General features: G+C 33.1%; 3 protein-coding genes across 3 annotated transcripts; all 3 read right to left on the reverse strand.

The window, feature by feature from the left end:
• Positions 1–1,866: 1,866 nt before the first annotated feature.
• On the reverse strand, positions 1,867–12,253 carry TRIADDRAFT_51504 (uncharacterized protein; the record flags this gene model as incomplete). Its single annotated transcript, XM_002108482.1, has 43 exons — positions 1,867–1,995; positions 2,199–2,244; positions 2,340–2,410; positions 2,614–2,754; positions 2,863–2,934; positions 3,056–3,112; positions 3,259–3,408; positions 3,528–3,608; positions 3,874–3,899; positions 4,004–4,162; positions 4,274–4,361; positions 4,485–4,587; positions 5,096–5,188; positions 5,308–5,397; positions 5,505–5,602; positions 5,794–5,859; positions 6,178–6,403; positions 6,496–6,668; positions 6,751–6,917; positions 7,059–7,134; positions 7,245–7,364; positions 7,451–7,528; positions 7,699–7,855; positions 7,950–8,011; positions 8,119–8,362; positions 8,560–8,654; positions 8,748–8,822; positions 8,903–8,989; positions 9,083–9,179; positions 9,470–9,509; positions 9,544–9,682; positions 9,764–9,819; positions 9,931–10,002; positions 10,319–10,491; positions 10,585–10,721; positions 10,788–10,858; positions 10,940–11,036; positions 11,196–11,255; positions 11,347–11,445; positions 11,557–11,626; positions 11,701–11,792; positions 11,888–12,002; positions 12,108–12,253. The coding sequence occupies 43 exons, from the start codon at positions 12,251–12,253 to the stop codon at positions 1,867–1,869; spliced, it is 4,494 nt and encodes a 1,497-aa protein (XP_002108518.1).
• A 116-nt stretch (positions 12,254–12,369) lies between these two features.
• TRIADDRAFT_51505 (uncharacterized protein) lies at positions 12,370–14,833 on the reverse strand (the record flags this gene model as incomplete). The annotated part of the gene is made up of 11 exons (XM_002108483.1): positions 12,370–12,501; positions 12,577–12,666; positions 12,730–12,845; positions 13,022–13,093; positions 13,184–13,364; positions 13,535–13,688; positions 13,790–13,975; positions 14,051–14,282; positions 14,362–14,465; positions 14,594–14,652; positions 14,747–14,833. 11 exons carry the CDS (start codon positions 14,831–14,833, stop codon positions 12,370–12,372), a joined length of 1,413 nt encoding a protein of 470 aa, XP_002108519.1.
• A 219-nt stretch (positions 14,834–15,052) lies between these two features.
• TRIADDRAFT_51506 (uncharacterized protein) lies at positions 15,053–18,625 on the reverse strand (the record flags this gene model as incomplete). The annotated part of the gene is made up of 10 exons (XM_002108484.1): positions 15,053–15,147; positions 15,317–15,362; positions 15,528–15,623; positions 15,816–15,900; positions 16,076–16,200; positions 16,554–16,612; positions 17,039–17,172; positions 17,616–17,668; positions 17,880–18,000; positions 18,564–18,625. 10 exons carry the CDS (start codon positions 18,623–18,625, stop codon positions 15,053–15,055), a joined length of 876 nt encoding a protein of 291 aa, XP_002108520.1.
• Between the last annotated feature and the right edge of the window lie 369 nt (positions 18,626–18,994).

Genomic DNA, 18,994 nt, shown 5'->3' on the forward strand with positions numbered 1-18,994 from the left:
GTAGCGTGAAGAAATTCAACTCCAATTTTTCAAAATGAAATAAAAATGCCAAAACTTCATGAATTTTATTCCAATTTTGGATGAATCGGCGGTACACTGTAGCCTCCGGCATTTTGGAATTCTCTTTTAGTACCTAGAATACTGTAGGTGCTAAAATAGAATTACAAAATGTTGCCGTGGACGGTACACATCGAAGTACTCTACTGTACCGTAGTCCGACCAAGACCAAGCACTGTACTCTGCACTACTGTAATCCAGTCCAGGCCAGAACACTACTCAGTCATGGACTGGAAACGTTCCTCGGATGGACGGACTTTCCATACCAGATAACGCCGAAAATGTTGGAAAAATAGTTACGCGGTCAATCTTCCGTGTCTGTTTTCGAAATCACTCGTACTCATTTGAATAATATTTATGATCGAAATTCACTGCTTCTCAGCAGAGCTTAGTAACAGGTAATGGAATACAATGCGCATTACTTAATTTAGAAAAAAATCAGTCCATTCAGAATCGACTATTTGCATACTAAAGTACTGTCATAATGAAGTGTTTGACACAATTTAAAGTATTGATCAAATAAGGCCAAATGTCTGTCCGTCCAAAGAGGAGTTTCCAGTCCAGGTATTTTCCCTAGCAGCCATGACTCAGGTACTACTTGGCGTAGCAGGTAGTCACTGATGGTTTGTAAATATAAATTGGAAAGAAACAAAATAACTCAATAATGCTGTAAAAATTAAAAAAAAACATCCTCTACCAATATTGCTCAAGGTTAGAGTGATCTGGATTCGTGAAATTTTAGCCGAATTTGATAGTAAATGCCTTAAAATGAATGACCTAATTAAGGCCTACACTATGGCTGAATAGTAAATAGTTTTCAACCAGTACTGTATAATTTGTACATTGTACAATATACAGTATAACGCCCGCCATGACCATCAAATAGTGGTCCAAACATTGATCCAACATTCTCATCTCCCAGTCACTACTCATTATGCGTAGCTCAACTTCAAATTTTAAAACAGAATTTTATTTTAATCATAAAGATTGAACCAGTTCCTATATGGATACTGTTTCTTCGCCAGAAATGAAATCATCGTCGTTACTAATTGATAGTCATCAGAATCGATCAAAGATATCTATATTATTATCATCTCAGAAATAGAGATATGAAGCACTACGACCAGCATAGACTACTTACTGTTATATTATTAATTAATTGATTAATTATTAAAAAGTGAATGCATGACTATTTTCATTTGGATACATCATCGTATGATTTAATTTTTTACTTCAAGAAACATGGTTCTTAAAACGTACTCTTTCTCCTATAATATATCTAGTTGAGACATACCGTTTAACATAGTGGTCAGTTGTGTAAACATTTGCTATATAATTTAATCAAATAGAGAGAATCACATTTCGCTAAAATTGAATTTATGTAATGGTATACAAATATACATCCATAGTATCTACAATTGAAAACCTGATTAACAATTGTATACTACACATCTGTACTGTTTGATTGCAATATATAGTCTTCCTTCCCCAAGCGATTATTCGACTTTGCTTGATATTCATTGGATATCGGTGATTCTCGCTTGCTAGTGGTAGTATTTTCTGCTAATCAAACGTAAAAGAACTGAAAGTTACTTATGATGAACACCAAAATCCAACAAATCTATGAACTATGAAAGCCTTTCTAAAAACCACGTTTACAGTGAAACAACAAGAACTCTGAGGTACCGGGTATGCGATAAAGTTTTATAGCTAAATTTGCAACTTAATATAAACTAGTATAGCCACTACTGAAAATGCTATAAAATCATAAAATTGACAACTAATTCCGCCAATAAATTAAGTTCTCTGTCAACCTATAGAGCTGTCGGGTATATTTGCTCGCGTAGGCAGCGGCGAGTGCGGACTCTTGAGATCTTTTTCCTTGGCATTTTTCTTACCAAATAGCTTTAATGATAATTTTTTCTTGGAAGGTTTATCCTGCGTGGTATAAATAGTAAAGTTTTTATTACACTTGGGTCAGGTTACAAGACAACATTTAGATATCCTTTGCAAAAATAAAATCGCGCTATGCAGAAAAACATTAGTAAGTGACAGGAAGTTTGGATAAAACACCTGCATGTTAGAATTACAAAATTTATTACGGCAATGAAACGAACAAAGTATTAATGTATGAATCTTACCTGTACTCCAAGTAGTAGTCTGTACTTATCTTGGTCCGATGTTTTACTATCCATATTTCAGAAACGATTTAATCAAGAGCTTAGCGAATATAACTATTACCTTTCATTGCTGTAACAAAAATTATAAACTATTCATCTTACGAGGCGTCGATATCTTTTGGGTTAGATTCTCCATCACTTGTATGACGAAATCGTAATTTTTCTTTAATCGCCTAATACGCGTATACGCATGAAAGCGGTACAATGTAAGCTTACGATAAATATTTTAAATTAAGAAGCTATGATTTGTAGACAAGGAAAGTTGGTAGTCATAAAATTGTTTGGACATCTGTCCCTTATTATCGCATGTGCTAATAATAGTCCTGATAATGCAATACTATCCAGCTCAATATACAGTTACATCAATTAGGATTACCTGAGACAAGAGTGCCTGGCGGCAATCTTTTTTCATTGCTAAAAGTAGGTCAATCCATTGCCAGGTAACATTATGATATTCTAGTGTGGGCAGCGCTAGATTGAAGTCATTCACGTCAGCTAGATTTTTGTCTTTCTGACCCTAGAATCAAACAAATACACATATTCATGGCATATACTTGACCGTAGGTATACAATAACTACTGAAAGAGCATAAACTTAAATACTCAAAGTTTGGTTCTATACTAACCTTGTAACTAACAAGCAAGGGAACCTGCGGTATTTTAATGTAAATGAAGGTTTGATTTTTTGAGGCTCTCTCCTACGATTACATAATCATTCATCAGTTATATTATAATTATAATAAGAACTTAGCAATTTTATGAGGCAATATCACACAAACTTAGTTTAAATTTTTAACTAGGTTTATAGTATAAGATTACTTTCATTTTGTTGAGAACATCTTCATCATCTAACATCCGCCTCAAGAGTTTCTTGCTCTATGGTTTTTATATAAAAGTAAAGATAGTTTACTTCCATATCAGTATAAATCTAATGCACTTCTAGTAGACAAACAATTAGCAACAAGATCCTAATGGTCAATCATATATCAATACTTTAACAATAACAAATGGTGCGCATTTACCCTTTCGGCTTTTTGATCTTGATTAGACTCGCTATTATGTGTAAAGGAAATTCTCCTATGACTACCTTCAGATACAGATGCACGGGATCGAACACTGTCAATGCTGTCGCATCTCTTAATCGACGAAGTGTCTTGACTTCTTGAATAGCGCTGTTCAGTAAAATGATGTAGTTGAGGTAAGTACTTTTCAAGAACTTACGTAATAGTAGCGTAGGAAGTAGTGGTCTGCTTTACCGAAGCATGACAGTTTCTGAATTCAAATAACTTACAAATTCTTTATGGCTTGCAGCTGGCGAAGAAGGAAAATTAAAGTGACTACTTCCACCGCTTTCACTAATAATACTCATTGTCTAATGTGACAGGAACAGTTATTATCTCAATATTTACGTCAATTAATATACTATAAGACAGCCTAAATCTAAAGAGTGATTAGAATTATAGTGTTCTAGCTGTATCATGCGATATTAATAACATATCTCTATCTAATCCTTACTAGCTAAAACTTCTACTTATATTAAACAAATCACATGAACTTCTAATCGAATATTGCTTAGCAATTTCTAAAATCTATACTTTTGTTAATTACTAAAGTTTATTCGTATTTTTATTACGTACGTCATCATCAGAGTCACTATCAGATCCTAATCAACAAAGTGATGATAAAAGTTAGCGCAATAAAAACTTATCACAGATACAGGTGAAATCAAATATTTATTACCAGGATATTAATATGCAATAATTTTACCTAGTCTACTAGCGGTTTCATCATCATGTGATGCATCTGAATTTTCGAAACGATGCGGAAAAAAGAACTTCATAAAATTTTTATATAAATGGTTGGTTAATCGTACAGCCAGGGGTACAACGTTAACTTCAAAATGTTCTTTAACAGAGATTCCACCAACTTCATAGTACAAACATGATTATGAAAGACAATTTTAAGCAGCTTAGTAAGTACGATAATGTACTTTCTTAATTGAGTTGATTAAGTCTTAGTTAGTAGGTTTAACGTTACCACGTGGCATTTCACGGCAGAATATCCGAACAGCAACATCGCGATCGATTTGAACTTTAGTTTTCAGTTTTTGGGGGCAGAGGGCATCCTGAATGCGTTAGAGATAATAAAAAATATCACTTTGGCATGGTAATTAAATTTAGAGTTTGCTACTTTTACTGATTTTGTTTATTAGAGCCACAGCAGTCTTAGAGTACAGTAATATCCTAACCTTAAAAGAATTGTTTGGAACTTGTAATAAATTATGAACAGCGAAATCGCCAATCTCAAGTTTATGTTCAACACAATCATTGGACATATTCCTCTTTGTATAACTATATATAAATCGATATACATATTTTAGTTCGAAATTTAATAAATTAAATAAACTAGATTTTTTGTTCAGTTTCTTCGTAAATGGTACGTAGGGGTATTTTATCATTACTATACCAAAAATTTTTGAGTTCGGCACTAGCCACGTTATGATTTCCATTAATTTGGACGAGTGACCATCCAGCAGATCCAAATAAAACTTCAACCCGCTTGACTTCAGAAACATTAGCTAAATGACAAATTTGATAACAACTACTTACTAATGAGTATCATGCCAGTTTTATAGAACTGTCACAAATTGTATCTCTAAACTAAGTAGTTAATAATTCATATCCAATTACTATGAGAGAGGCTGCTGATACCAGAATACAACTTGCTTTCTTTTAAAGATCTACATTTAAATGAGAGGCAGTTATAGAAGTCCATGTAACGATACATAGACAAGTCAATCTGATGCTTTCTGATATTGTTTGAGTTCTTGTCAAAGATTACAATATCTAACATCCTTACGTAATCATGAGTCGTAGTTCATCACATGCCATGTCAACATTTTCCTTAACTTCTATGATTTCATCTTCTAATTCTTTAATTTGATCAGTTAATCTGATTATTTGGAAAAAAAATATCAGGACTCTACTTTTTACATTGACTATACATGTAATACACGTAAACTGTTCGACCAAAATTTAAGATTTTCCCGTTACTAGTAATTTCTCCGTTACCTTGATGCCTTCTCTTCTTCATGTAGTATTAATTGCTGCCGCGCTAAAAACATAGCTCGTTCTAACTTTCTCATCGTTCGTAATTGATATCTAGTACAATTTCAGTAGGTCAGTTAATTTATTAGTAATTTCATTAAGCTAAGTGTAGCGAATGATACTACATACTCGAACACAAAACCAAAGGCTATGTAACATACCGGACCGTATTCTGTAATTGCAGTAGAGGAGTGCCAATGTCTTCGTCTTCATTAAGTTGAAGTTTAAACTTCATCTTTTCTATCAATTCCGACTCTTCCTGATAGTGCAAGATTTTTAATAATTTACTCAGATCATTTCATTAACATAGTTTCGTTAAAATTTTGTAAATGGAATATGTTAAGTAATTAATAGCGTCACTTTGCTGTTATCAGCATACGTGTATATATAATTATAATACGTCATTTACATAAGTGCTTATTTTTATGTTGCTTAGCCTATACAAATTACCTTCTTTTTCGGTTCAACATATAAAACGAAATTCTCCACAATATCAATTAACATTGCATATTGAGCCTATCAAAGGTACAATTCAGAGAACTGACGAAGTAATCCATCTGACATACTAACAATTATAATCAGCCCATAAAGAACGAAAAATTTGAGAAATACTTTACCGAATTAGTCGATATCTCTAATGATGTATGGTAAATTTTGATGGAATCAACTGCAGGCTCTAATTCTGATTGGTTGGATATGGTATACGTTGGCTATAAAAAATTAAAGCTTTAGACATTTCATTGAATCAAATCGAATAATTTTACTATGAGAATATTTTTGTCGGACTTTGAATTCAATTAACTCGAAATAAAGTGCAGAAGATAAGCAATTTACCGATTCCATTAGTACATTGCTAGCTTCATCCATATAACTGATATAAGAAAATTGAGCGCTACAACGTGAAATAATTCGTTGTAATTGCACAATTTCTGGGACTGCAATCTTCGTTTGATCCTGATCTTCATCCTCTTCAGTTACCGCATCCAGATTATCTCCGTCACTGATTGTTATTTCCAGATCGTCTTCATCATTATCCAGTAAGCTTGTAGATCTCAAGAAACTGCATTAACAAATAAAATTTTCTAATAGTCTGCAAGAAGCGTGGAGGCCTATATATTGAATAATCGTTCTAATCAATATTGACTAATGTACCTTATTGACTTTCTAGGGGCTCCACGCCGTTTCTCAACATCGTGAACTACGTGACCGACACCCTCTGATACAATAGAATCCATGCTGTCAGTACCTCTGGATTGAATCAATGACGGCTTTAACCAAGGTATGTCGTCAGTTTTATAGTAACTGCCTCCAACCGTACCAAAATACTATTGAATTATATTACAAAACATAGTTACTGATAGTTGCATCTCTTTGGTGTAACTAGTTATTGAACATATCATAGCATACCTGTATATTATCAAATAAGGCCGACCATGACGTTTTTAAAAGTAATTTATGTGACCGCCACCGCGGTGTATGAATAAGGCGATATAAGCGGGTATTTGCAGCCGAAGTAACAAGGCAACCGTTTGTTTCGGTTCCCTTTAAAATGACTTGAGAATTGACGGCTTCAACTAGCGATGAAATCAAAGGTCTTATTCGCTACATGAATTCAGCTGGCGTATAGTAGGTCTTAAGGCATTTTATCATGCTACAATGAAGCTATATACATAATATTGGACCAAACGTAAATATCTAGAAATATTTTTGCTTACTAAGTATATGTCGTTGATGAACGTCTTCCTCATCTGGTAAAATATTCTTCGTCGTTTGAGCAGTATTATCACTTTTCTAAAATTACGCAGAGCACCCATTTATAATATATATTTATAAGATGATAATTAATATAAAATCAATTTGTGACGTAATATTAAGCTGTATCTAGAATTAGAGTTCAGAACCTCATCTTCGCATGTTACTACAAAATTGGATTGATCAGACAATAAATCTTGAAGCATATTGCCGAACGGCTTGGATTCATTTGCAGAAAATGACCTTTGCGATTCAGGCTCCGGTACATTCTATCGATATACGATAATTGACACAGTCACATCAAGATCATGTTACAATTAGCAGTAACTAACTTCGGATCTTACTCTAAACTCACCTCAGTGATGACAACAGGTTTGGCAGTACTATGCTTTATTTGTTTTATAAAGTCACTAGACAAATCGTGTTTGAGCGTCTGTGTGATAAATATAATTTAGGAATTTCATTATTCTCGTATTTTAGTTTGAGGCAATAATATTCAATGTTAATATCGCGGAAATATTTTCTTAAATCTATAGAAATATCATCGGCATTCGATAAAGTTTATGGTAAAATAAGCTCGAGTACGTCTTGTAATTATCATACTTGCGATTTTTTGTTTGCCCAAAATATACTAAGAGCTGTATCCCGATTGAATGTTGTCCATGAAGCTTTAAGATCATTTATCTTAATTGTATGCGTATATGGATTTGTATCGTCTTTGCTCGGGGGTATTGCTTTGTTATTGTAGCGATATGTTAAGCTGAAGTAAAAATTGAAAATTTAAATTTATATTTATCGTCGTTTACATTTAAAGTGAATTGAGTTCAAGAAGCGAAATAATAAAAGGATGCTACCTTTTAAGACTTAATAAATGTTCCTCCTTATCAAAATCCACAAAGTCTGGCGACAAATATTCCTATTTATACAGGTTTTACATCCAAAAAATTCATGATTTTGTTAGTATTCCGATATACATGATCATATGCATATTGTAATGGGAAGATTTAATTCTACATTGCTTACGGTATCGCTGTTAAGATTTGCGCATAACATTATCGTAACGTCGTTGATATCATATCCAGATTCTGACGTGGTCCAAATACTATTTGGACGTCGAATTAAGCCATCTTGGTATGGTATCAAAGCATGTTGAAACATAATTGATAGGTGACCCCTTGCTGAAGTTGCACGAAAACCCACTTTTCTTGCAAATGATCCGCTGTAAGTTAGCATTAATTTCGGGAAACTAACATCTAAATCTAACACGCTGTAAATAGATAGGACATAAGAATGTCATTTATTCATTATCCGATATTATAGCATCATTATTTATTAACTAGGAATTATATGAGACTAAATGTATTCATTTAACGGTTGGTATCAAGCGAAAACAAGTATATACTTCTTCTTGGTCTGTAGCTATTGTTAAAGGTACAAAAATTAGGTTGTTAACATTAATCTTACTCGATGTGCTGAACAAAACCCGGTTTGCGAACTCTAACGTTATTATATAGTTTTCCGCGCCTGACAGGACGTGTTATATGATGTAATACGACCAACTACAAGCGGTAATAAAGTAGAATCTTTGGTCAATTATATTTGAAAGCTGGATCATTTGGATATATATCTAAATACAACATTTTCTGTATTACCTTAAAATGTTCTAACCATCTCAGGCTACTAGCGTACAGGTAACATTCAGGTATGGAGCTCATGGCTTTACCAACCTTAAAAGCATATTAATTATTTTAATTTAGTTTCCTTTACCTTGATATTTATACGTACATATTAAATTACTAAATACTACCGTATCATTAGCTGCTTTTTCCATAAACTTTAAGGCTAATTTGATTTTTAGAGCGCGAGATCTGAAGGCTGCATACGAATCATAAGCCTATATGTTCATCAGCACGAATATAAAAAGAGAATCGTATTAGCTTAATGCAATATACAATATGTTCTCAAATGTCTCGTAAAGCTTTGTAACCTTATCAGATTGATGAGCAGGAATTTTATCAGGTGCGCAAGGCAATACGGAATGATGATCTTTACAATCGCCATGACAATTCCATATAAGATCGATTCTATTAATAAGATAGCATTTTTTATGTATAGAATCAACAGTATTCGGCACTAATAATTTTTATGAATTTAAGATAACATGCAGCCAAATCGTTCTAGTACTTTTATCAATAATAATATGTCAGTGAGCTTAATAATAATCATGAAATGCGTACCCAGCTTCCATGTGTGGTACGTTAAGTAAGCAGCAATCATCATATTTAGAAGCAGTCCGAAGTAACAATCTCAATTTACCCATTAAATTGATGTGACCTGAAATGAAATAGCTCTGTTAGATTTGTGTACCACTAACCTTACAAATAACAGAAGATGTACAGTACGAGTTATCAGTTCTATATAATTAAGAATGACAAATTATAAAATTACCATTAAACCAATCTAGATCCGCATTCTTTCCTCTTATTTCCATTCTTTCGCTCTTATCATAGGGATCAAATGATGCATGCCAGAAATAATGTAGCGCACTAGCGAAAATAGATACTCGGCCATGAAATAGTAAACGCATCTGGTTTGATATAACAAGGTTAATATGTTATCCAATATCGACATATTGTAATTTTATTAAAATCTTAAATTTTAGTCTTACTTTGTCCCACCAGGTTAAGCGTGGACTAGGGTCACGGCTGGTCTTAGATAGCAAATCTAAATAGAAGATCAAAGGTTATGTGGTTAATCGAGCATTATGTAAATCTCTTCCAGGAGAGAAACACGCATTCATAAAAGGTAAAATTCTTTTCAGATATCATACGGTACCAAGAGCTAAGCCAACTTGCGCCAATGCAGGGCTAAAACATGGCCCATAAGCAATTTCTAAGTGTTCAACATCTACAATTTGCAATTAGGCAAAATAGAATGACTGTAGAAATAGAAACATTATATTAATATGAATGTTATAATATTTACCAATCTTTAAGTTATAGTAGTATTTCTGTGGGGGCATCCGGCGTGTTATTTCCATATCATTCCATGGTTGGCCAATATGTATGGTACTAGTATAAGTGGCTACAAACCATATATATCTATTTTTAATAATAATTTCTCGCAGCACGGCATATATGACATTACGACTGAGTTGACGATACCATACTATGACCACAATTCGACCACTTCACATCTAGTACTATATTTACATGTAGCTAACCTCGATCAGGCGGTATTACTTCTGCGCCAGCTAGCATCCCGTCAACTTTGAAACCTTTAATATTTATTATTGACTGAGGATAATCTCGAACCGGCATATTTAATATTTTAGATTCAATATGTATTAGGCGACACCATAATGTGGAGTAATCAGGATCGGAATCTGGATACGGGCTACGATAGGGTTTTACAAGTAATGATCCCATAATTAAGTAGGAACATGAATAAAAGGAAATCTACAATCGTTGTAACGGCGTTACATTTTACCTATTCGGATCTAATCGCCTCATGCATGATACAATATTTTCTTTTCCATGCATTGATGGATCAGCAAATGCAAATATTCGCAGGTCTTCTCCTTTCCATGAAAATAAATTTCTTCGAAGTGGGCTACCATGTAGTTTCTGTGATAGATATACAGTTAATCAAGGCTAAATTACTAATGCTATAAAGCAACTATGTATGCAGACCTTCGATCTTTGCAAATAAATTTGTACGTTCTTTTCATGCAAACTTCTGTATAACTCTTCAATCTTTTTTACTAAAAAATATTAATTATCACAAAAATATATTAAACTGGTAGTAAGAATTAAAATAGTGCAAGTTTTAAATTAAACATTACCGGGAATGAATTCTCCTTTGGTTTTGCGGATTTTATCTAGCCTGGCCTCTAATAGCTCCTCACGTTGAGTGCATTGATCCGCCTCATCTAGAAGCAGCTGTTGATTTAAAGAACTAAATTAATAAACTTATCATTGTAATTATGAGTTGCTATCGTATCATTTACACGCATAATTTTATCTTTTCTCCTCAAAAACTATGCATGAATACGCGTATAATAACTATAATTGAGAAATCTTGAATAGATTTGTATGTACCGCGTAGTTCTCTCCAAGTTTAACTTCAAACGGATCATCTTCGCAACTGAAATTTGCGTTCTAATATCATGTAAATTTGACAAATGATCAGTCAGATTTAAGGTGGGATGGACGTAATGTGTGCGAATTGATAAAGTATCGTTTATCAGACCTCAAACTTTATTAGCAAGTCCCAAGGTAATTTTTCAATTGCTCCCGGCTTTTTAGACGGTTTATGAAGGATTCTCAACATTTTTATGATACCTGTGAACTAATATTTTATGTAAGACATTACTTAATTTTCAAAAATTTATCAATTGCTTATAATATCAGCCGAAAAACAAAGCTAATGGCGTTGCTGCTAGAAATTAATAGCACTCACATCGCTAAAGGCCACACCAAAGTTATACGCAAACGGGAAAAACGCGTTTGCATTGACAACAGACCAACACCTAGATATATGCAGTTAAATATATCTAATTAAACAAATACCCCGTTTCACTGCCAACTATAAAAATCTATTTACCAAGATTTGTTAGTAGGATTAGTCAAATTGGGAAGAGTTTGGCGCAGGCTTTGCATTTCTTGGTCTTCGTGTGTCGATGTCATGCAAACGGTCTATTAAAAATAAAGTACAATATAGTACTATCATAACAGGAAGCTACAGTACCTATTATGGCAGTAATTTAAAAATCAATTTTAACATACTGTACCTCGAATGAAAATATATCGTTACCATCCAAATTCCAATACAGTGTTTTACTAGATATAGTGAAATTGTCAGTATTGACAATAATTGACTTTAACGCAGTTGCCTTCCATGTAGTTCTAAAATGAAATAGATTTAAGTTATCAATTGCGGAAGAAAGTAGAGTATGACTGTAAAGGCACAGTCGGCTATAAATTCGTATTGATAGCAACAGCGAAACTTACGTTGTTCTTTCAGATAATTTCATATTTACAGCTATAAGGTCTAAAGTTACGAATTTCTTAGATATGGCAGTTGAAGTGTTTGTCTGTACATCATTCTTTGTCGAAGTAGATTCTTTAGTAGATCCTTGTCGATACTCTGCGAACATCGTACATGTCAAATATTTCGGTTGAAACAGCAAGATCAATACACAACGCAATGGATTATATATATCTACGTTACGAAGTACGTTTATGGTGGTAATTGATCACTACTGCTGCAATATTATTCTAATGTCTTTTCAAGACCTTTGATTTGCTTGATTGTTGATACTGCATAGGTTATATTGTCTGCGATACATCTATGTGTAGTTGGGTCCCAATCCACAATAAATTCTGTTAGGACAATGTTTATATTCTAATTTAAAAAAAATTGGCATTAAAACACGTACGACGCTTGGTAATTTCCTTAGTACATATCAAGACAACTTACATCGAGATCTTTCGTTACTCTTACAGATGGACAATCTAAAAATCCCATTTTTATAGCATTCGCCATTTCCCGTTTGAATGTATTATTTTCCTACACCAGTCATGCCAGTTGTAAATCACAAGTGCAACAAATCAAATTTTTAAAACGCAATACCTTATCTTTCTTCGAAATAGTAGCACATTTGATTCCGCTTATATTAAATGTTAAAGGTTCAGATGAGTTGTTCAAGAATAATGCATCATCAATTCTAAGCATGATTGGGTTGATATCTACAGCATGAAATACAGAAAATCTATACATTAATACAGATTTAATAGTTCGATGAATCCAGTATCTATTAAATCATGACAAATTTAAGAAATATAGAAATAAACGGTGATAAAAGAACCATTATTCCATGTATCATACAAGATAAAATCACCAGTAACGGTAAAATGAAATGTACCTTTGTTATAATGGCATAAAAATAGATTAACATCTGTAATTTTAATATTCATTTCAGCAATTATCTTCTCATCTAGAAAGAAATTAATAGTAATTTACGGTTACTCGTATGTGTTAAATACCAACCACGTATGCGAAAAGAGGCTAATAAAAATGATTGTACTTGTCCTATTATTAGGATCGCTCTTTATACGGGTATTGTTAGCTGATTTCGATTTAGGTATGTATATTTTAGCCATAGTTATAAAGTCTTCGACTGCCTCTGAAAATTCTATGCAAGGTGCTGTAGCTTGACTACTAATTGTAATCGAGTGCAGCTTTCCACTATGTATATGTGCGAAGGCCTAAAATATTAATATGTATTGATTAATTGATACTATTAACATATATAATTGGTACTTAAATATGACTATATATATATAAATATGTCTAATCTCATCGCTCTCAGAGTATAATATAGACAGTGCCGCAGAACTACAGTATTATGATTGCTACTGACTACAATTTTTTAAACCTGAGCCTGAAGATTCGCAAAAGAGATTACGCGGCCCCAAACGTGCTTCCTACTTTGAGGCAGTACAAAAGTGTTGTTTTTCCGTAATCTTCCGTATAAAATTTCACTATTTTTGTTAGTCTCTACCAGTAAATTCTCCATACCAAAATCAATCCTTGATGAAAGTGTTAACAACAAGATTGTATGGTTATTAGAAAGCGTATAGAATAGCATTTTACAAGAGTTTACAAGGTATAATTTTATTTGCTTAAGTACTTTAAACGGTTTGCTTCCGGCACTTCTGCAACAGTGTTTAATGATCCCATAACAATACGGGTACAGTGAGATGGTTTACTCGTATCAGTACGGAAATCAAATTCAAAGGTAATATCAGCAAGGGTAATATTAACGGTTATTAGTAGTTCTTGTACAATTCTTTCTAAGGCAGTTGAACGTGCAGTCCTGCAAAAAAATTGCATTGCAATTTATGTTACAAATGATAATTATCAAGTACTTTCATTCAAAGTTCTCACATACTTGATTTCAATTCTATCACTCTGGCTGCTATTCTCGATTTCTTTAACTTCTCTTCTTGGCAATAAATGATGCCAGTACTGTATACTACTTGCAGAATATTTAAAAAATATAGTACTTATATCACCACCAACAGCGAGCTTTAGCTTATCATCACAGATTTCAGTTCTAGCGAACGTAGTAAGTCTTTGTAGTACACAAATCTCATTCGACATGTTCTCTTGTACTTGAAGGCCTAAAAATCAAAACAAGTTAGTGATAGAAGTATAAAAGAATTTCTAAATATGGCAATGAAGCAGTAATTGCGAATTAACCATTAAGGCTTAGTGATGCACTAAAAACGGGCAAAGAAAGATTTTTTTCCCATTTATCTTTAGATAGGCGAGCTGAAAATACATCTAATGCGACTTGGAGACACCTACAAGAATATATCAGAATTTTAAAAATAAAGTTAGTGACATACAATGATTCTACGAATGTGTAACAGTACATGATAGATCTAGCAACCATAGCAAGGAGAGTGGATAGGATAACAGATATCATTACCGCTTGGAAGATTTCGTCGACAATGTGGCATTACTTTGACATATTGATAAGTCTATTGACTGTAATTAGGAAGCAATTTGTTCTAAATTCAAATACATTTACTACAAAAAATTAAAGCCTAAGTTATGTCAAGAATTGGGCAAAATGACCAACCTTTGGAAGTTTACTGTAAAGATTCTGCAAAGGGCTACTTGGATCACTTTCATTATTGACTTCACGATTAGTGGCTAATGGTGCCATTTTAATGAATTACAGTATAATTTCCATAAATAGAAAATTAGAAAAAAATATTATTAAAATACATCATGAGTGTTGGGGTGTAATTGTAGCTATAATAGAGTTATATGCAATCTGTTGACCATTTCACACAAGATACTAGATACGAAATGAATAAATAGATTGCAGTCCTTATAAATGTCATAGGTTGTAATATTTAACAATTCAATCACGTCTTTATTTCTAATTATTAATAATTTTAATTTCAATACATAGCATAATACCTGTCTGGCTACTTGATCTGGGTGTAGATATTGGTGCCAATAATGATAAAGATTCTAAAATAAAAATTATGTTATTACAATATTTTATCAATATATACGTGTGTTACGAACGAAATTTGTATTGCGGGTAATACATTGAAAATGAAGTAAACGTATTGATTTCAATTATACTCTAATTTTGTATAAAAATACAAAAGCACATCTAAACAATATTCTAACATACCTTCGGCAACAACTATCTCGATCTTATCTAGTTTTATTCTTAGTTCCTGCGTTATTGGATAATATAAAGAATTAGTTTTCACTTTAAACCTTGCCTGTATACTGTACTAATCAAATATTCATGATGAAATTGAGCAATACATTCCTTAAAAATTAATGTATTTACAATATGTACCAATATTATAAATTATATATGCAAATATGGTACTTACCGCTGAACCTATACCTGCCATAGGTTCTATTATTAGATCTACGTCAATATGGACCGACATTTCTGCCATTGGCTTCGCAATGTCGTCAACTTTAAACTGAAATTTCATTTATCACCAGTTTTATCAAGTTGACATAGAAATATTATCAATTAATATGATATTACCATAATTGTGACAAAGCTAGATATTAACAACAATATTGATATGTTTGCAAAAACACAGATAATTCTATATCAAAAGATGTTCACAAGTGTTAAAATGCAACTACTGCATGATGTTATCACTAACATTAGGTGACCATTGCAAGCCTTGCATAGAATATAGTTTGGTAACTTGTCGCTTGCTTGATAAGTGCATATTAAGAATGCTAGTCCTATGGTTAGAAGGCGGAAATAGTCTCCGTTAAAACATATATTATATATAATTCTTGAATAAATAGGTCAATTTGTATATTTATTACTAGAATAGAAAATTAACTGAAAAATAAACATCTTTTTCTACACTTTGATTTAACAAGCACATTGTCAATGGAATAAAGATAATGCTACCGTCGTCGATCTGCAACTGAAGCGAAGATTTTGATTCCATCAAGGACAACTACTTCCGCATATAAACTCGGAGAAGCTTCTCTATATATCTTCAAAGTTAATTGTTTAATATCGATGTCTAGACACTACCCAAGACAAAAAATGATCAATAATTAATTAATTAGCTAAATACTGTATTGAATTTTGACACCATAATCATCGTTGTCAGCGTTGTACACAACGATAGTATGAATATTATTATATCAGTGGTAAAATTTAGATGAATTGATAACTAATTAAATTATCGTGTATCGTGACTACAAATGAAGGCAAGGATAGTGAGAACGAATCAATTTTGATAATTTGGACGCCTGTATAGGTTTATAACAAGCAATAAGCGTAGTAAGGTATGTATGGCACCACTCAATTGCTCCATAATGTAATCCTAACTAGTTAACGAACTGTTACATGTACACAGATAAATTAATTTCTATTTTACCTTGCTTGTTAAGAGCACTATAAGTCTGGATAATAGTTGTCTTCTCTTTTCTGTAACCACTTTTGTAAAATATAAAATGAATGCACAGTGTGAGAAAATTCATTGGGATTTAACATTTGAACATGCTACTTGGATTATTGTGACATTGTAATGTTAAGGCAAGGCAGTGTTGATGCTCATACCTTGCATACTTAATGTACATTGTTTGAACAGGGACTTTTTCAATTTTTTTTTACCCCTGGGGTAAGAAACAATCGAGAAGTCCCTGGTTTCACAATGGCGATGCATTAACGTCAGAGTCTATACCCTGAATTTTGAGTCTGTTGGAAAGACTATCATCACACACCAAGGCACTAAAAGTTTGTTGTCAATACTGGCTGTGCCTATATACCATACATATTATTATCTAGAACTACTGTAGGCTATTCTATGCGCCACTGTAGTTACCATACATTAGAAGAAGAAGAAGCTGGCATATAACAAACCTTTGGATGGCTTGGCTTTATTACTATATTGCTCATTTGTCTCCTTTTCTTGATTGCTTGGTGTTTCATCTTGCTGTATTTTAATATTTTTGATTAAATTGAATTCTAATTTATCTACTACAATAGAGAACCATCTATGTAATGAATAGATAGATAGATAGAAAAACATTCTTAGAATTCGTTTTAATTGCAATATGAGATAATACAATAGAAAAAAGCTGTCGATAATATTGTGTTTGCAAACAGCAAGATTGATGGTTATGAGGCTTATTATAAAGAAATTAAGTTGTGATCCGTTTTATGAAATTGGGTAAGGTATGCATCACTCTGCTAGGTATAGGCAGTACATCAAAATAAGCGATAACTAAATACAGTCTACAGTATATGTTATTGTTGCTGATTAAGGTGACTGTATTGAAAGAAATTGCAATTGACTTTATTTCAAGTTATGATTTAGCAATCTACTGATGACCCAAAAATGGATCGAATTCATTGGAATGTCATGATTTTACGAGATTCTTCATTGGTGGCTTGAGTTATACATAAAATGGAAGATTGTGTCAATAATTCAACTTACTTTTTGGAAGTATCTCTACCAAAATTGAAATGAAAGCAGATATTTTCAAGAATCTATTGAAAAAGCAATGATACTTTATTAAATGGATTTCTTTGTTGGAGAAAATTTTGTTAGAATAAGATGTTGAGCTCGTTTGAGTCATGAATGATGATGATTGCATGGATTTATGTCGAAATGAAATCAATAGCGTGTGTTTTTGTTTTTTTAGAGAGAATAGAATGAATTAAATATAAGCAAGATGAAGTGAGCTCCAATCCTACTTACTGCTGCTTGTTGGCCATAACCAATGCTTAAATATTTTAATCGAAAGAGGCGACAACCTTTAATAACCAGTTTGATGGCAAATTTTCGATAAATATACTGTATCAAACACCATCGTAATAATCTACAATAGAATCAAGCAAATTGAGGTCAACAAGTATCCGAGTATGGCAAGATTACCGTCGACATTGTTGCAATATCATTTCATCAAGTGGCATCCTATGAGCAATCACCTAGGGGGCCATTAGGCAATGAATACCAGTGCTATACTCTACTGTATCCATTCTCTTAGGGTAAATTACTGTTTTACTCCTATCGAGCTGCCGAGTATGTCCAGCTCATCTCTCTCTAGTCTACAGTATACGCTGTACTGTATAATATACTGTATCTCTCTGTCAGGTCTAATCTAGCGCATTTTTTCTACCTCCATCATGTCATTGAATGAAGTCAAAGTAGAATGAATGCAACTTTTGATACAATTGTACACTCAATGTTGGATAGAGATATGACTTTCTACTCAATGATAGCATGTCTATCTACCATGGAAATTGTAGAATGGATGATGTAGGCTTTTCAAATTTAAAAATTCAAAGCCAATCCATTGTAATGTTGTGCTAGCATCAGTGAGAAAGTATCAGAAACAACTGGCCTTTGCTATGTCGACTCGATCATCCTTTCTGGACCAACCTGAATAATAAGATGACTCCAATGATAATATAGCCAAGATAGAATAATTTACTGTTCAACATGGTTCCTATTTCATCGCCAATTTTGGCCAAGGTAAATCATGACCCAAGACGATGGTTGGAGGAGGTTTGGCGTATGAAAATAATCTCGATTTGCTGACGCAATGTGTTTAGCGTTGGATAAACTCACTACCAAGAGTTCGATTGAATGTTCCACTCATTGGCCATAGTAGAATCCTTCAACTATGGTATACTACACAGTACAGTCGAGCGTGATGGGTGAAGCTAGTAAAGGGTCGATTTGGTCAAAACACTCATTCAGGGTTGTGTACACTAAGTACGGTACTGTACTGTACTGTACAAGTGTCATACTGTACTATACTGTACTACAGTATACAGTATGTGGACTAAGTACTGTACAGTACAGTACGT

The sequence above is a fragment of the Trichoplax adhaerens genome, genomic scaffold (assembly GCF_000150275.1).
Source record: "Trichoplax adhaerens TRIADscaffold_1 genomic scaffold, whole genome shotgun sequence".
NCBI classification, from domain to species: Eukaryota; Metazoa; Placozoa; class Uniplacotomia; order Trichoplacea; family Trichoplacidae; genus Trichoplax; species Trichoplax adhaerens.